Raw genomic sequence first — 16,316 nt, 5'->3', positions numbered from 1 at the left:
CACGCTCCTTATTGGTGTTGTTATTGTTGGTGACAGCTGTCTGTACTCTGTAATCAATGCAATGTGAATAAATGATAAATGACCTGTCATCACATCTTCTCATCAATTTATCAAAACATTTGAGCTTTTCTGTGAAGCGTGTTGTCCACCGTTGACTGAAATACAGACTTAGTGGGTGTATCATCTGTTTGGAATCCAGTTTGTTTCAACAAGATGCCAATGATTAGAAGTCAAGCACACTCAAACAACAGCCTGAGAGTTATGTTGTTAAGGTCCTTATGTTGTTAAGGTTTAAGAAAAGCCTGCCTCCGTCTTAGCATTAGCAATAACAACAAAGCCCTCTTTATAGGCATTTCTGGGAAGCACAGGTCTTAGCCATAATGCAATTTGGCCATATTTGGAGAAAAGAGAGAGGATGGCAGATAAAGAGGAGTAAGGACCAGGGAAGGACAAGGGGATAAGTTAATGGAGAGAGGGTCAAAGAAAGAAAGAGGGGAGGAGGTGAACCCAGGGATGACACATTCCTCCATTAAGTCAAATCCTTTTCTGAACACATGCTGATACTTTTAAACAAAAGATCAGATTATAACCAGACCAGCTAAATCCATGTCGTTCTTTTATGAAGTTACAAAAAGAATCCCTTTTTGTGTAGCGGCTTTTATTCAGTTTTCACTAGCCAGGTTTAACATCCACAAGAAAAGGAACTTAATGTTTTAGATCAAAACTGGATACAGGAATCTCCTCCTAGGTTGGTTAATATGCATGTATGCACGCACCACAGCTGTGTATACACTGTAATCTCACTTTGGGAGGATACTGCCAATGGGGAAATGTTGTTTCTATATTAGGAAGGATTTCTCCAAACATGACTGTTTGATTTTACAAAGTAGTTTGGCTTGGAAAAAAACTTTTTTCTGACTGATACTAAAGCTTAACGTGTATGAAAAGTTCTATGAGGCATGCAGGAGGACGCCAGTATAAAATAAACATTAACAAGAACAATGCATTGTATCAAATACATTAAATATCAATTTTGAAAGTGCTTTGTGAGGAGGGAATGCATTGTGTGTCCTCAAGGATGTTACATTAAGTTACAGAGTCCCAAGAACTTTGAACCTAATGGAATAAAAACTTAGGAAATGCTCAGAAAATAAAAGCTACCTCTATGCATTTGTGTTTGTGTTTCCTCCTCTTGTCAAAATCCACTAAAATAAGAGAAATTAGCCAGAATGACTGTAATATTTAGTACTCATTTACCTGCAGCCATAAGTCTGTTCTCTAGCGATTCACCTGGACCCTCCATCTTAGCTCTAAACCACTTTATATGTTGTTTAGCTTGGCCTCCTCTTGGTAGTTGGTCCAGGCTTGGTCAAATCTTCTTGGAGACCAACCAGGCGAACAAGGAGATTTTGCGTCGCCTCTTTGTCTATGAGGTCTCGTGTGTTAGCTGCTATTTTGGACTCATGTTGATATCAAGTTTATTATATAATTCAGGTTCTACAGCAGGTCTCGCCATGGGAAATTCCTCCTAAATGACCGTGTGGCTCTAGCTTTGTCCAAAATCAGAAAGTTGGGCCCAGTTTCCTGGCTCAGCTCGTATGAATTCCTCCACTAATACACCATCAGACCTCTTTCTGGAATATTATTTGTGATAGGTGCTTCTGTGTCCTACGCAGTGTTGTGTGTCAACTTGCTGTCCAGACAAGATCTCTCCAACCAGGACACACACAGACCCCCAACACCACTGCCTGGAACCAGCTAATGGCCCTTCTCTCCTCAGCATAATCCTTTTTTCCGAGGGCGAATTATAAGGATCTGTTTCCCTGTAATGCAGGAAACCCAAGGAGGACAGAGCGGCCCCCCTTGTCATCAGCCCCATAATGGCCCCTGATGGGCCCTGACTATCTGGAGTTGAACTGTGACCTTCAAAGAGGGGACACCGAGATGTAGGTAAGGGAAATATGATGGGTGAGTGGAGAGGATGGATATGGGGAGTAGGGGAAGAAGGCGAGAGGGGGCCAGTGAGTGACAAAGGCCGGCATAATCAGGTAATTACATCTGATAAGATAGAGGAAGAGAAGGAGAGGAGAGGTAGAGTGTTGGGGGAGACAGTGGGAGAAGAGGGATGACGGCTGTCAGAGGCCCTTTAGCCTCTATTAGGGACAGACAGTCAGGTATCAGATGTACGAGGGGGAAGTATGGGAGAAAGATCACTGGCATCAGGAAATATTTCAGAAAGTGATTTCAATGGGAATGATGAAAGCATGTGAGGCTTCTCATAGCTCATCTACCATGTGAATTCTGTGCAGACTGACTGCAACTGCCAGCTTCCTGGCAGAGTTCAACCTTCTTTGTCTTTTTGTCTCTAAAACAGTGGGAAAGGCAACTTTTTATCTATGGAGTTTGTGGAGTATGTGTCCAAGTTTTGAATCCCACGTATTAAAGCAAAAGCTTTATTTAAACTTAGATGGTTTTGGTGAATGGGTCAGGTGACATTTGAGACGTATCCGGTTAGACCAGTATGGTCAGCATCCTGTACACCCCCATACAGCAATAAATCTACTATACGTCTGAGTTAGTGTGTGTGTGTGTGTGTGTGTGTGTGTGTGCAGGTGGCTATACCTACAGTACTACAAAGCATGATTTTCCTTACTGAACTGAAGTCGACCTCGAGCTACAACAATAGGTGGTGAAAACATTTACAACCTGTCAGAGCGGTTAGGCAGTTCTGTACGAGTCATTAAAGCCTTTGTCAGAAGGAATATAAGCCCTTGCACAGATTTTTTGTAGTTTCCTTTGGAGAAAAATATCTTCTTTGGCTGCTTTAACACACACAGACTATTATCACAATGTGTAATTTGAATTAAGCACAATATTGAAAACAACTCACCAGTGTAGTCTTCCAGGCACTCACAGGTGTACCCTCCCTCTCGGCTGCGGCATCTCCCGTTGTTCATACAGGGTCCGGAGTAGCAGAGGTCGATCTCGGTCTCGCAGTAGTCCCCGGTGAAACCGAGCGGGCAACGGCAGCGAAGCCCGTTGATGGGGTGGATGGGCCGAAACAGAACAGTTTCTGAGGCGATGAAGGGAGGGGAGCTGTCGAACTTCAGCACAGACACACACTTCATGTAGTTCTCACACGGCTCCCGCAGGCAGATGTTGTCATCAAACGGCAACACCTGGAGAGAAGAAGAAATCTCAGTCACATTCATAGACCCCTCTGTTAGATTTCAGAACCCTAAAATGCTGATTCATCTTTTGAAGAATTGCATTATTTTTCATGTATGTGTCTGTGTACATGTGTATGTTACCTCCTGAGAGGATATCAGCCTGAGCAGAGTCCTGTTGAGGTAGATCTGCTCCTGCAGCTCCTCAGAAGGGAAGAACGTCCCTTTACCGGGGGCGCCTCCAGGCTGCAGTGCCGAAAAGGTTACGTTGAGGATGGAGCCTTGGACGTCAGTGTCGTTTTGGATGTTGAACACAAACACCGCTTCCCGTTTGGTGGAGAGCACAGCCGCCACGCCCTCAAGGAAGAGGCTGAGCAGGGGAGAGAGGAAGCGCTCCTGGGACATGTTCTCCAGACGCACCGTGATGCTGTTGGTCAACATGTCATCAGTGATGATGGTGACACGCAGCGTGCAGAGGGCCACAATGTGATGGAGACCATCTGGAGGAAAGATAGAGCACATATTTGAGTGTTCCACACTTTTACTTTTAACGTTTTTAATCCAAATGACAACAGGTTCAATGAAAAGAGATTTAAAATTTGAAAAAACTTGATAGTGAATCACTAACACACCAGAGCACATGTTCTTAAACCTGAGGCCAGGTTTAAGCACGGTGAGTGCCTTCTGTGATACAGTGCAAAGCAGAGGAAGGTCACGTTAAGTGTTTCTACAGTTTACAAGGAGGCATTTAAGTATGACGTAGTTCGGAAATGACTTTCAAAATCATAATAAAAGTCACCTTTTCCTGTAAAAACCAAAACTGCACTATGGTATAGAATGTATTCCCTGTAACAGTGCATAAATGCTGTATTTCTTCCACCTACTTTCTAACTGATATCATGTTACACTGAGACTTGGAGAGATGTGACCGTCCTTTGATTTACTGCCAAACTGCTCCCTCTTTATGTCTCTGGACAACTGCCTCCATCTCCTCCACTCAAGTTGCCAGTCTCACTCTGTATCTATCAAATGTGGAGAAAGTGTTTTTAAAAATGAAATTATGGGCTTACTTCATTCAGAAAGACATATCTACTCCACATTTGTTTCATCCTACAATCCAACGGAGGAGGAAAGAGCCGCTAACCTCACCCTTAAGTCTACTGTAGCAGTTAGAAGCATCTGTTGTACTGTAGTACACATACTGGTTGGACCCGTTACTATCTCCTCTGCTTTCTCTGGATTCTTTACGCTGCAGCTTAACAGCTTGCCTTGTTTACTAAGCAACACTTTTGCCACTAGATTGCATTAAGTGGTTGCCAGTCGGAGCAGATTCGGTCTGATTCAACCCCCCTCTGGGAGTAATTGGATCAGTGTAGGATTTCTGCCCCCTGGGGAGGTTTGGGTCTGGTCTCATACCCACTTCTGGCACAACTGTAAACTGTGGTGCCTATGGAGGGAAACAGACGGCTATAGGCTGCAGAGGGCACTGGCTGGGTGAAATACAGCTGACAACAGGTGGTGAGGCCAGATGAAATTGGCAGGGGGGATAATACTGTTGAAGCGAGGCAGGGAGATGGGTCGGATTGCACGCCTTTGCCACACCATGCTGAGCATGACATGAGTGTGTCATGTGTGTGTTTCCGAGCGTGTTTGTGTGGGTTTCGGGGTGAAAGAGTCACGGTGAGGTTTGGCCACAGGTGCCCTGTCACTCTCAGACGTAGATGAGGTCATTTCTACGGGGCTTAAGCTCTCCTCACACACACACACATGCAGTCAATCAGAGCAGGGTGTGGACAGGCTGGCTCATCAGGCTAGCCTCAAGCTCACTGCTAACCAGACTGGAGGTCAACTCCAACTGCAGGACAAATAACTCACAATGGGAAGCAACATGAGGGTCAATAAGCTCAGTACAGTCAAGTTACTACTGTTTGTGGCTGCAGGGGGACATAAATCGTGGTGCATTGGTGGCAACAGAGTAAAAAAAAAGCACACACACAAATGCAGACACACATTAACAAGTCACTCCGCAGGACAGTGACATTAAGCAGCAGCTGTGGTGTGTTGGGCGGCTATAATGTGCTGGAATAGAGGCGCTCATTCAGCACAGCGCTAACAGACGTATCTGTTGGCTACCGTGTGTTTATTTCTCTGAAGCGCCCTACACCTGTCTCTCCCTGCGGGCCGTGGAAAACACTGTTATGCCACTTGCCGCCAGAGATCCATCAGCTGATAGTACACACACACATTCAAATGCACCAATCCTCATACAATTTGGCAGAGGAAAAAGAAAAACACCAGTCACATCAAGTGAGTCTGTAACCAAGTAGGTCCTGACACATTCTGTTACCACTGGGCCTAAATAAACACAACAGTGCAGACCTTTCATTCACATTTTTTCATTTTCATTGTCATACTGAAAGCAGTGCTCAGTGTATGGCCTTCACACCATGACTGACACGGGACTTCATCGCCTATTCTACACACAAGCTGAGCTATTTCATGATTAAGTAAACTACTACAGATTAGCACTCAGTCAGCGCTCTGAGAATTATTTGCTTCCCAGAGCAGGAAGTTTGAACCCGACTGGCGGAGAACGGTGAGGGAAAGCACTGGAGTGAGAAGAGTAATACCACCGCAGAGCGCCGCAGGAGCCCAGGATCCAAAAATGATGGACCGTGACGGAAAAGATCAGAGGGTCATGGAAAGATGTGAATTTACCAGACAGAAAGAGACAAGGGCAGTGTGCATTAGTTCTGCAATCATGCGGCACCGATTATAACCTAAGTAGTGTCATGTCAATCTTTGAATACTGCTAGAAGGAGGCAGTGACTCTTACCTTTATTGCTCTAAAATTACTTCCTGACCAATACCAAGACTTAATTGAAAAAATGTAGCATTGGGACACTTTTACAAGGTAGTTGTTTGTTTCCCTTCTCTTTCTAGGGGCAAACCAACCCACACTATTTATAGAGCCCACCAGCTGCTAGCATGGGATCACACACACATGCAGAGGATGGGCTGAACCATGGAAAGGGTGTGGCACAGGCAGACGCTACGGAAAAAAAAACATTCAATGTATGTAGGTTTGCCATCACACACACACACACACAACAGCGGGCATGTACAAACAAACACAAATGGGTTTATCAGGATTTACTACTACTGAGAGTATTTTAATAGATTACCCTCCAAGCAAAAACAAGAGGTGAGAGCATCAAAGCTGCCGTGTAATCTCAACACTTTTGATGTATCATGGGTAAATCATTAACCAATGCATATTCCATTATCAATACTAGCCACACTGTTGATTTAACACATTTACAAGCAGCCACACACTCACTGGGTAGCCCTTGTAAAGATCAGCAATACATTTAGAGCACATTATGAGTCGGTTATTGCACTTTTACAGCCGTACAGCACTGATAAAGGCAAATCTAATGATTAAGATGTGCCAAACGCATTACTTGTAATCAGTTTATTTAGTAGTTTGTATTTATTGAGTTGCGGGTGGTTTGATTATTGACAAAAACAAAATGAGAGATATCAAAAGACCACACAGGGAGAGTCCTGCATTGTAGGTGGTGAAGGCTGCACAGGTGATAAGAGCTGTTAATGGCCTGTGAAGCAGGCGGCAGCAATGACACACTTGTGTTTGTGTATGAGGAACAAATGACCACACACACCCTTACACACACACACACACACACACACACACACACACAAAAAGCTAATAAATTCCAAAAATCAACTGTCAGTATGCACCCCCAGACCGCATATTCAATCCCACACACATACACGACTGTCGTAACCAACCTAAACCGATGAGACTCATTCTGTTCAGCTGTTACTGTGAGTGACAATCACACACTGCCCCCAATGAGACACACACACACGTATATAGAGTCCATGAAATCTGATCGTTATTACACATTAAAGTCATAAATCTTATTTAAGCTTCTTTTAAAATTCAATAATTTTCAGAATCATTTTCTTCATAGTTCCTTCCAACACAAGCATGCTACAAACATATTACATGTCAGGGGACACCAGCTTTAAAAATAACAACATTACTGTTTGCATCTGCATTTGCAGATACAGCAGACTACAACTCTGGTGGCCACCCCCACCCAACTTCACTGTGTGAGATCGACATCAGTGTTTAGTCAGTTAGTGACAGAGACGCTCAGTAAAACAACAGAAAACAAACAAGACATTAGTAGCCATGACAGGTTTCACCAGAGAGACACACACAATCCCGGCCCTCCTAAAATAAAATAAAAATGAGGCACTTCTCTTCGACAGCAGGCCGCTGCTTTTACCCATTCATCTCTATGTTTTACAAATCCTAGATTTTTTATTTTACTTTCTGCTGATAAATGCATTCCCACAAAACACCAGTTTTTACTTGGAGGAGACACAATCTGGAAGCATTCCTTCCTTCCTTCAGTAGCCTTGCTCAGCTGAAGACGTTATTTCCATCCTGTTGACATTTATCATGACTAAAGAGAACAGTAATTGAGAGCTTAAAATGTTACAAGCTAGAGGGAGGCCTGCTATTATAAAAGCAGGAAGCCTGTACGACAGGGTATTGTAAAATATATTTCTCTGCCATTTTTTCACCCCACAACACTTTTTACTGCACAGTTAAAGTTTTACAGCAGAGCAGCTAATGAAAACTGCTGTCAGGTACTTTCCTCCCTGTCCCTCCCGCCTCTCTCTGCCTTTCTCTCGCTCTTTTCAAGAAAAGGTTTCGAATATTTGAATCAATACAAAGCCTGAGTGTAACCTGAGTGACTTCAAGCCAATCACTGGGCAGACACCCAACTGTCAGCTTCACCTTATTGGACACACCTGAACACCCCCAGCCTATCAGGAAGAGCATACAAACACCAAGCTTGATTTTAGAGGCAAACATATATAATCTGTGAACATTTCTCCTTCTCCTGCAGCTCTTTCCTTCATCCCAGCGATAGGAAACACTGCCCAAAACAATAACTTTTAACTGCTCTGAACTGAGTTCGATAAAGATCTTTCTTTCTCATCTTTTTGCTTGTCCTCTCCTCTCTCTGATCTCTCTTTTTGTGCCCATGCCACATTAAAACATTTGAGTTTTTCCTCAAAGGAAGTATTGCCCCCAACAGTAACTCCAATCGTTCTGTTCGGAGTCCAACAAGATGTCAAGTCTCATCTCCCGTTCTCTCTTTTTCTCTCACATGGCGCTCAGTGCCAACATCAGATCACGTATCAGCAGCCTGCAGACACACTGATAGACATCCTGTATGCTGGGAGCAGAGGGGGAAATCACCTGGCAGAAATCACACTCAAGTTAACTCAATCAAAGCGCCATCAATCAAAAAGACGTAAAGCCAGTTCTGCAGAATGAGTGAGGGCAGGAAAGGAGGGAGAAACATCTCAGGGACTGGAGAGCAGAATACAATGGAGAATAGTTAAGGAGTGACACAACTACCCTCCTGGGGGACTACAGCTTTGTGCTGAAATATCTGAGTATGGGGAACTAAAACCAAACTTTCCACTTGTATAAGTAGCTTAACATAGTAAAGAATAACCCAGAGTCCTATAACAGAACATTGCTTCTGTTGCCTGCTAATAATCCTGGAAATTACTAATACAAAGAGAGAAAAGATAGTGAGATTTAGAAAAGTTAACTTTTAGACAGAGCCAAGCCAGCTGGGTCCTCCTGCTCCCAGTCTTGATGCTAAGCTAAGCTAAGCTAATTCGATGCTGGCTCTGGCTTCATATCTAGCAGACAGATGCAAGAGAGGTATCAATCTTTCTCTGCAAGCAAGTTAATAAACCTATTTCCAAAACTGTCAAACCTTTCCTTCAGACTGAGGCTGACGTCAAGGCCATGCCTGAATAGGCAACTGGAGCAAAAGTGGGATCCTTCACCAAACTGAACCTAAAAAACAGGAAAACTGTCCAGGGGGAGTGAAAAAAACGACATTATGGGAAAAAATAGTTTTCAGTATGTTGCTGTTTCACATAATCCCATTAGAGAGAATGTGCTTTAATTGTTTATCTTGTGTGCTTGAACCATAATGAAGGAGTGATTTCCAGTCATCCTGTTGATGATTAACCACAGAAATGCCAAAGGCAAGAGGTTAACAGATAAAGACCAGACAGAGAGATTTACCGGTTCCCAGAACTACATCTATAAGACCAGACTTCTGCTGTATTTTATTTTATGACGTCTAAAAACAACATTTTTTCCCCACATCAGAGGGGTGAAATTCTAGCCATATGGACAATATATTTCTGGAGGAAAAAGGAAGGCAGAACTTCAGCTTGTAGCAGAAGCACAATCACAGCCAAGAACATGTTGTTGTCACCTCAATCGCAGCTTTACATGACAAGAGGCACGACTCCACTGCACAACCTCTGTCAGCTTACACTCAACACCGGAGAGCTTCGGTCTGCTGGCACTCATCTGCTGATGATCCGTGTGTGTGTGTGTGTGTGTGTGTGTCTCTCATATCTGGGAGCACTCAGCGAAAGGCCCTCTCATCTCCTTCCACAAGCTGTTGGCCATATTTTCTCTCAGGTATGCCCGTCTGTCTGTCTGATTAAAGTGCTGCGGACAGGGGGAGCTCAGCTTTGAACACTCACATGGACACATGGAGATAAACTTGATGGACACGCTGAGCGCTGGGCAGTCAGATAAGGGTGAGATCTTGGAATATGGAGGGAAACTGTGGGCAGAGACTGAAAGAGGCATGGGAGTGTATTGTATGTTATTCAACATGCAGTGTGAGTAAGCTGTAAATCAAAAGCAATGAAGATCTGGTGGGAGACAGTCAGAGGGTAATGCAGTGTGTGTGTGTAACTTCATTTGATCTTGTAATGCAGGAGGCTGATTAACTGTCAGAGTTGCAAGTTGTGCGTGCATGTGTGACCATATATCATCGAGCCTACACACACACACATCCACAAAAACACACAGCTGTTGCGGTCTAATTTCCCAGCAACACCTGCAGCTCATCAGGGGGTCTGAACAAGCCAAAGACCTCCCCTTCTTTCTCCATTTTCCAACTCCTCTTCTTCTAATCTTCATCTTCCCTTCACTGCAGTGACCACACTAGTGGGATTAGCTCTCTCTTTCTCATTCTCTCTTTGAGCCCTCGTGGAGGAAAAAGTGGCAGCGAGGACACAAAAGAGTCCTTTCACCCCAGGAGTGAGTAGTTGGAAGAGGGCAGGGAGTGTGGGTGAGGTCTGGGGTGTTAGAGAGTGGGTGGGTGAGTGTGGGAAGGGGTTGTCAGAAGGATAACATCCCAGAGAACAGGTGGGATTACATGTGGACACACTGGCTGAACCAGGATCAGTGATTGGACCAATCAAATAGCCCTGAGAACAGGTGGGAAGGCAGCTCCCTGATCAACAGGCTGAATCCTTCGGGTCGCAAAAACCCCCAACTATAAATGTAGTAAATGTGTTTTCCAGTGATTTAAGGATACCAAAACCAAAAAGCAAGTACTCTCTGTATGTCAAACACCAACCATTAGAGAACAGCAACCCTGAAGTCAACTCAGATCTAAAACATTCTGCTTTCGTTTGCAGGGCTTTGTTTTTGCTTGATGTCTTCTGGAAAAATATAGTAAAAATAAAAATAAAAATAAAAACTAGTCCATAAGAGTTTGACTTTTTTGGAGGGCTTATCCTAATATGGATAGGGATAACACAACCATATCAGGTGTGGTATATTTGGCGAATCATCTGCTAAGAGTGGACTCCACCTTGGACTCTGCTTTAAGCCATATTCAGACAGAAATTACATGAAAAAAATCCATGCCTCCCTCACTCTTTTGAATGGGACAGCTGCCCTATCTTAGCAGGGTTTACTGCTTTACTTGAACTAATGGGAGTAATGAAATCCTCCCTTGTAGAATTATAGACTGTGTACAGTGCAGTGCTTTCAGAAAAGCTTTCAAACTCATAGATCCATTGTTTCGAAGCAGCCTTCCTGGGTCATGTTTCATTGTTTCCCTGGTACCTACGCTGTTTTAAAACAGGGATGTTTTACACCAGCTACTTAGCAAAAGCTCAATGTAAACAGTACGACAGCAGCAGCTACGGTTCCGTGTTAGTGTCGACACCAACAAAAACACACTGAAAAGATGCTTTGGGTCACAGTTACAGTATGAATGAAGGCACAAGCCGTTACACTGCCAGTATAGACGACTGTATTGATTACAGTTAAAGTATATCTGTTCCATCAGACAATACATGGTGGAAACACATTTGGAGCAGGCAAGGGTTTGAAACCATCCACACACAATCTGAAACCTTTGGCTTGGCACACGAGGGAGTTCAGAGGCCCGAGTTGCTGTATCAACTTCTCCTCCACCTTCACCTTTGAGCAGAACGGACTTTCATAAGCCCTCCACAAGTGCCCTTAGTAGCTGCACTTAAGCAGAGCACTCAGGGGCATCGAGTGCCAGGCCAAGAACCGACCTGGCTAGAATATCTATGTCCCATTTAGGAACCCTGGGAGAGACGGGTGAGAAGAATAGACGCACTGTTCCTGTCCAGACAATACTAAACGAGCCCGGATGAGGAGGCCAGACAATGCAAAACGAGCCCAAATGAACGCCTGGCTTGTTTTAGTGCCTGAGGGTTGACTGGTATTAGTGCACTTAGTTAGCTCATCTTCTGCTAGACTACTGCCAAAGAAGGTCATTAATCACTGAGATACAAGAGAGACCTTGATCAGTCAAGTGCGTGCGTGCATGGACATAAGAAGGAAAGCAGAGATGAGGGGTTGTTGTGACAAGGTTTGGGATGATACAATCAGCAGCTGGTGGTGAACATCAGATTCGGTTGTTAACTAGTTAGAGAAGACGCCCTCGGGACAGGGAAAAGCAGAAATTGGACGACAGGAAGTGAAAGAAAGACAGGAACATTGTGGGAAACTGGATTAAGCCGTCCAACCAGTGTAAATCAATGAGAAATAAATTCTTTGTCCACCAAATTAGAGTGTCATGCGATGCTTACTTTGCTTGGCTCACACAAACTCAATTATAACATTTCAGAGCATAACACCAGTTGTGCTGCACAACATCAGGCCTCGGGATCAAGCGCCATTAGCTCTCTAAATGTGCAGGCAATCACAGGCACTATCAAATGTCTCTCGCACTGCAGCGCTTCTTTCATAATTGATTTTAAAACACTGCTTAGCTCTCCCTCCCCATGCCTTTCCCCCTGAGCCGACTTATCAAGTTAAAGCCCTCCACTTCTTCCTATTAAAGGTTCAAAGGTTACAGCTTCCAGGTGTCGTCTGGCTCTGTTTTCCCCCAGATGACGTGAGGGCATAAAAAAAAAGAGAGAGAGAGAGAGAAGGAAAACATCCCCCTTCAGGCAAATATGTGTGCCGGAGTTTACCCCACACAGTCTGAAGGTAAATTAACGAGGCAGCAAAATGATCCAAGAACAACTTCCCTGTCTGACAACTGAGAGACAAACTAATTGAAGATTTCCATTGCAAAATGTAATCTAACTGTCACCTTAAATGAATCATTCAGCAAAAGTGTCATCCTGTTTTCCTCAAAAGACCTTCAACAAATACCACAATTTAAGTGCTATCTGTAACATAATAACTGTAGGAACCCTGGCTTTTTACAGGTGGATGCATCGTTTCTCTTGCTTTGGAAAGAAAGACAGGTAAAGCTGAGAAAAGGATGAAGAGGGATAATTAGACTGAGTGAGGGAAAAGTTTCTCATATGAGAGACTCTTCAAACCCAGGAAGTGGCAGAGAAACCAGCAGGACAAAGTAGGTGGGAGACGGTCCGAAGAGCTGAGATGTCCGAACAAACAGCAAAGATCACATTTCTACCAGTACAAGTGCAAACATGTACTGTTCATCACCTCCGGTCGGTGGCCATAAACTCCTGACACCATGTAAAAACTAGAGTTGGCATCATTCTGGCCTGTCAGAGCTGAGAGAGGAAAAGAAACCATGGGTGCTTTCACCTCATTTATTGGGTTTCTTTGATAAAACTGATCAACTGAACCGGGAACACCAGAAAAAAAGAGGGTTTTGGTTCAATTGTGTTGTGAAAGCGAAGCAGACCAACTACTCTGATAGCCGATATGAGATCATACCATCTACTCAAAGGAAGCTTACACACTGCTACATCCTTTTTACTCATAATGGGAACTTTCAAGGAAGCGATAGTTTTTTAGCTAGTTTTTTTTTTACATTGGCACAAAAAACAATGCAGTGAAGTAAAGAGGAAGGTGGAGGTGAGATTTAAACAAGCCCAAAGAGGATTAAAGGCATCCAGCCATGTCTTTCTGATAGTATTTTTACAGTACACACCAACACCTACACACACCTTCACAATTTTGACAGCTGATGTCAACTAATGTGTCACCACAGTGAGTGAGAGTCCTGTCAGTGTGTGTGTGTGTGTGTGTGTGTGGTTGGCTGATTAGTATCTTTCTTAAGAAAGGTGAAGAGTCAAACACACCATTCTCTGTTTTGTAGGAGAGAATCACTCAACTATAACCAGGAATGTACGTGCACGCACACACACACACACACACACACACACACACACACACACACACACACACACACACACACACACACACTGTGTAACGGCACTACAGCCGTGTCAACAGTTGGTCATGCTCTGCTGCTCTGCAAACACAACAACCTCAGGTACAAACACATGCAATCACATATCCAGCTTCAAAAATCATACACTCACATTTCAACACAAAACCCATATTTACATGCACATATGCACAAATTGCTCCTCCCCTTCTGCACTCTTTAGCATTGATCCCATTTGATAAGCTAACGGTGGACAAATAGTTGGTTTGGTTGGGGCACATACTGATCAAAAGCCTCCTCACAGGTCGGCCTGCATCGCTCTCTTAAGAGCTACCCAGCCATGAATGGCCTAATAGGGCCCAAGTATCCATTACACTGACACCAGATCCTCTCTCTGCCTCTGCCATGAGCGGCTCTCTTCCCTCGCTCATCCTGGCTCTCGTTCACACGTTTGTATTTCTTTCATTCAGTTTTATTACACGCACTTTATTGGGGTTGTAAAGTATGAAGATTTTAATTGCTAAACTACAAAAGGCAACAAATCTATGTGAATTATAGAAGAATCCAAACAAAATGATTTGGTAAAAGATAAAAGGGATATTTTAAACATGACATTACAGCCATACTTCTTCTGGCAGTTCCAAACTTTCCGTTTCTCTCTCACTCTTTTTCTTTCTCCGTCTCATTCCAACTCTCTGCTTCCCTCTGTCTCTTTCTCTCTGAGGGGGTGTCGGGTTACAGTTATTGTTGGTGCCGGTTACTGATAAATAGGGTGCCTAGTTACCAGCCAACGCACGATTGGCTCTTTTCAACAAAGCAGGGTTTAAAAAAAAAAAGGGAGGGCGGTGGCGTAGGGGTGTGTCGCCCTGGGAAACCATGAGACTTGTGTCAATTTAAATAGAAAGTCGGGCAAATCTTCGAGACATTTGTGTGTGTGTGTTCAAGTGTGTGGATGTGTGGATTTGTTTTCTTGGTCGTCGCAAGGACAAAGTTTGGGAGACACCGACCCTTTCGACACCTCTGAATACCCCACCGACACCTGCTGAACGCCCGCTGAATACCCCCATCCCGCCTCACCCCCGCTGGCACTGAAGAGGCACTCTGCCAAACTCCACCTCCTTACAAAGACATGGGCTGTCCGAGTAAAGGGACAGTTAGGACAGAAATCTAAAATTATATTGGCTCCCTTTAACTGAAAACAGTATTTGTGCAATTTGATTTTACATTTTATCCTGCAAGCAGCTTCAAATAAAAACATAACTAACATCAGACACAACCAACCAAAACACATATTCCAAATATACACTGTAAATATATTAATTTGAGTAAAGGCCCAGGAGTTAATTCTGCAATAAGGACTTTATACTGAACAGCCCAATATTGATACAATATTAACAATATTCTAATTCTTTTCCACCTATATTTCAGGATTAAATATATTGTCATTTATTGTCATTTTCTGATTAATTTTTCCTCATTCAATCAAATAATCATCAGCTTTTTTCAGCTCTGCAACAATGTGACAATATTTTGGTGAGTGATTATTGGTGTTTTCAAAAGATGTACAATAAAAACTGGTGTTCGATAAGATAACTTTAGAAAAATCACATAATCTTACTGCAGACAATATATCCTAATATAACAATAGTCTAAAATCACACAAAATATTGATAAAATATAATAATTAATATGATAACATAAATATGTTGCTGGATTGTTAAAAATGAAGCAATATTGTAAAAATCTTAGTTGCATTGGGGTGTTGTCACTCTTCTATCTGGTGACCCTAAATAGTACCTTAATTCATCAAGGCACTTATATGCAGGTAAAATAGAGACTGCAAGGACGTCTGCAAACATCTTGTACTTTATTCCTGCATGTTTACATATTGCCTTGCACTTTTTCCTTTACTATTCTGGGGCAAATCAGACATATCCTCCCCTTTCTTGTTAAACTATCGCCTCAGCATGTGGCGGGTCTGCTGGTTACAAGGTTAGTCACTGGATGAAAAGAATACCAGCCATTTCTCACTTTATGTCTGCTGTCAACCCACCGTGGCAGGAAAAAGCGAATCAAACTCCAAAGAATAGAGTGATTTTTTCAAAAGCAAGCTGCTATAATTGTTAGTCTTCATTCCTAATTTGCCACAGTAAAACTCCCCCCTCTACCTCACTCTCTGTTCTCCTGTCGAGTATTTGCGGCCTGCAGGCTTGCTTTCAGACCTGCTGTCAACTTCAGGAAGTCTAGAAGAAACACTGTAAATTGTTAATGGAGTAGCCGGAACTGTCAGGCTGTCAGGAGGAAGTCTAAAAGCTAATAATTATCAGAAGACGGCACCGACGACGCACAGCAACCAGAGCTGTCGATTGTTGGTGGCCTTTCAATGATGTTTTCTTTAACAAATGTGGTGTCCCTAACTTAAATCAGCTCCACTGAACAGTGTGGGGATCTTTAACGTTACAACACTTTGTAAGTTGGCATTTTTCAGCAATAATCATTTGGTGTATTTACACTCTGAAATTACATCTTTGTGTGATAGAACTTGATTCAGACTTCACAGGAAACAATGAATGTA

At 43.3% G+C, this 16,316-nt stretch overlaps 1 protein-coding gene across 1 annotated transcript in view; it reads right to left on the bottom strand.

Annotated features, from left to right (window-relative positions):
* celsr1a (cadherin EGF LAG seven-pass G-type receptor 1a) overlaps window positions 1-16,316 on the bottom strand; it is a 78,853-nt gene that overhangs the window by 41,791 nt on the left and 20,746 nt on the right. Inside the window, exons 2-3 of the mRNA XM_070853543.1 lie at window positions 3,312-3,667; window positions 2,891-3,179 (exon numbers count right to left, since the gene is read on the bottom strand). Coding sequence (XP_070709644.1) covers window positions 2,891-3,179; window positions 3,312-3,667 — 645 coding nt within the window. The remainder of the gene's footprint in view (window positions 1-2,890; window positions 3,180-3,311; window positions 3,668-16,316) is intronic.

This window comes from Pempheris klunzingeri, chromosome 22 (assembly GCF_042242105.1).
Source record: "Pempheris klunzingeri isolate RE-2024b chromosome 22, fPemKlu1.hap1, whole genome shotgun sequence".
In the NCBI taxonomy this organism is placed as follows: Eukaryota; Metazoa; Chordata; class Actinopteri; order Acropomatiformes; family Pempheridae; genus Pempheris; species Pempheris klunzingeri.
This window is presented reverse-complemented; position numbering and strand designations above follow the sequence as displayed.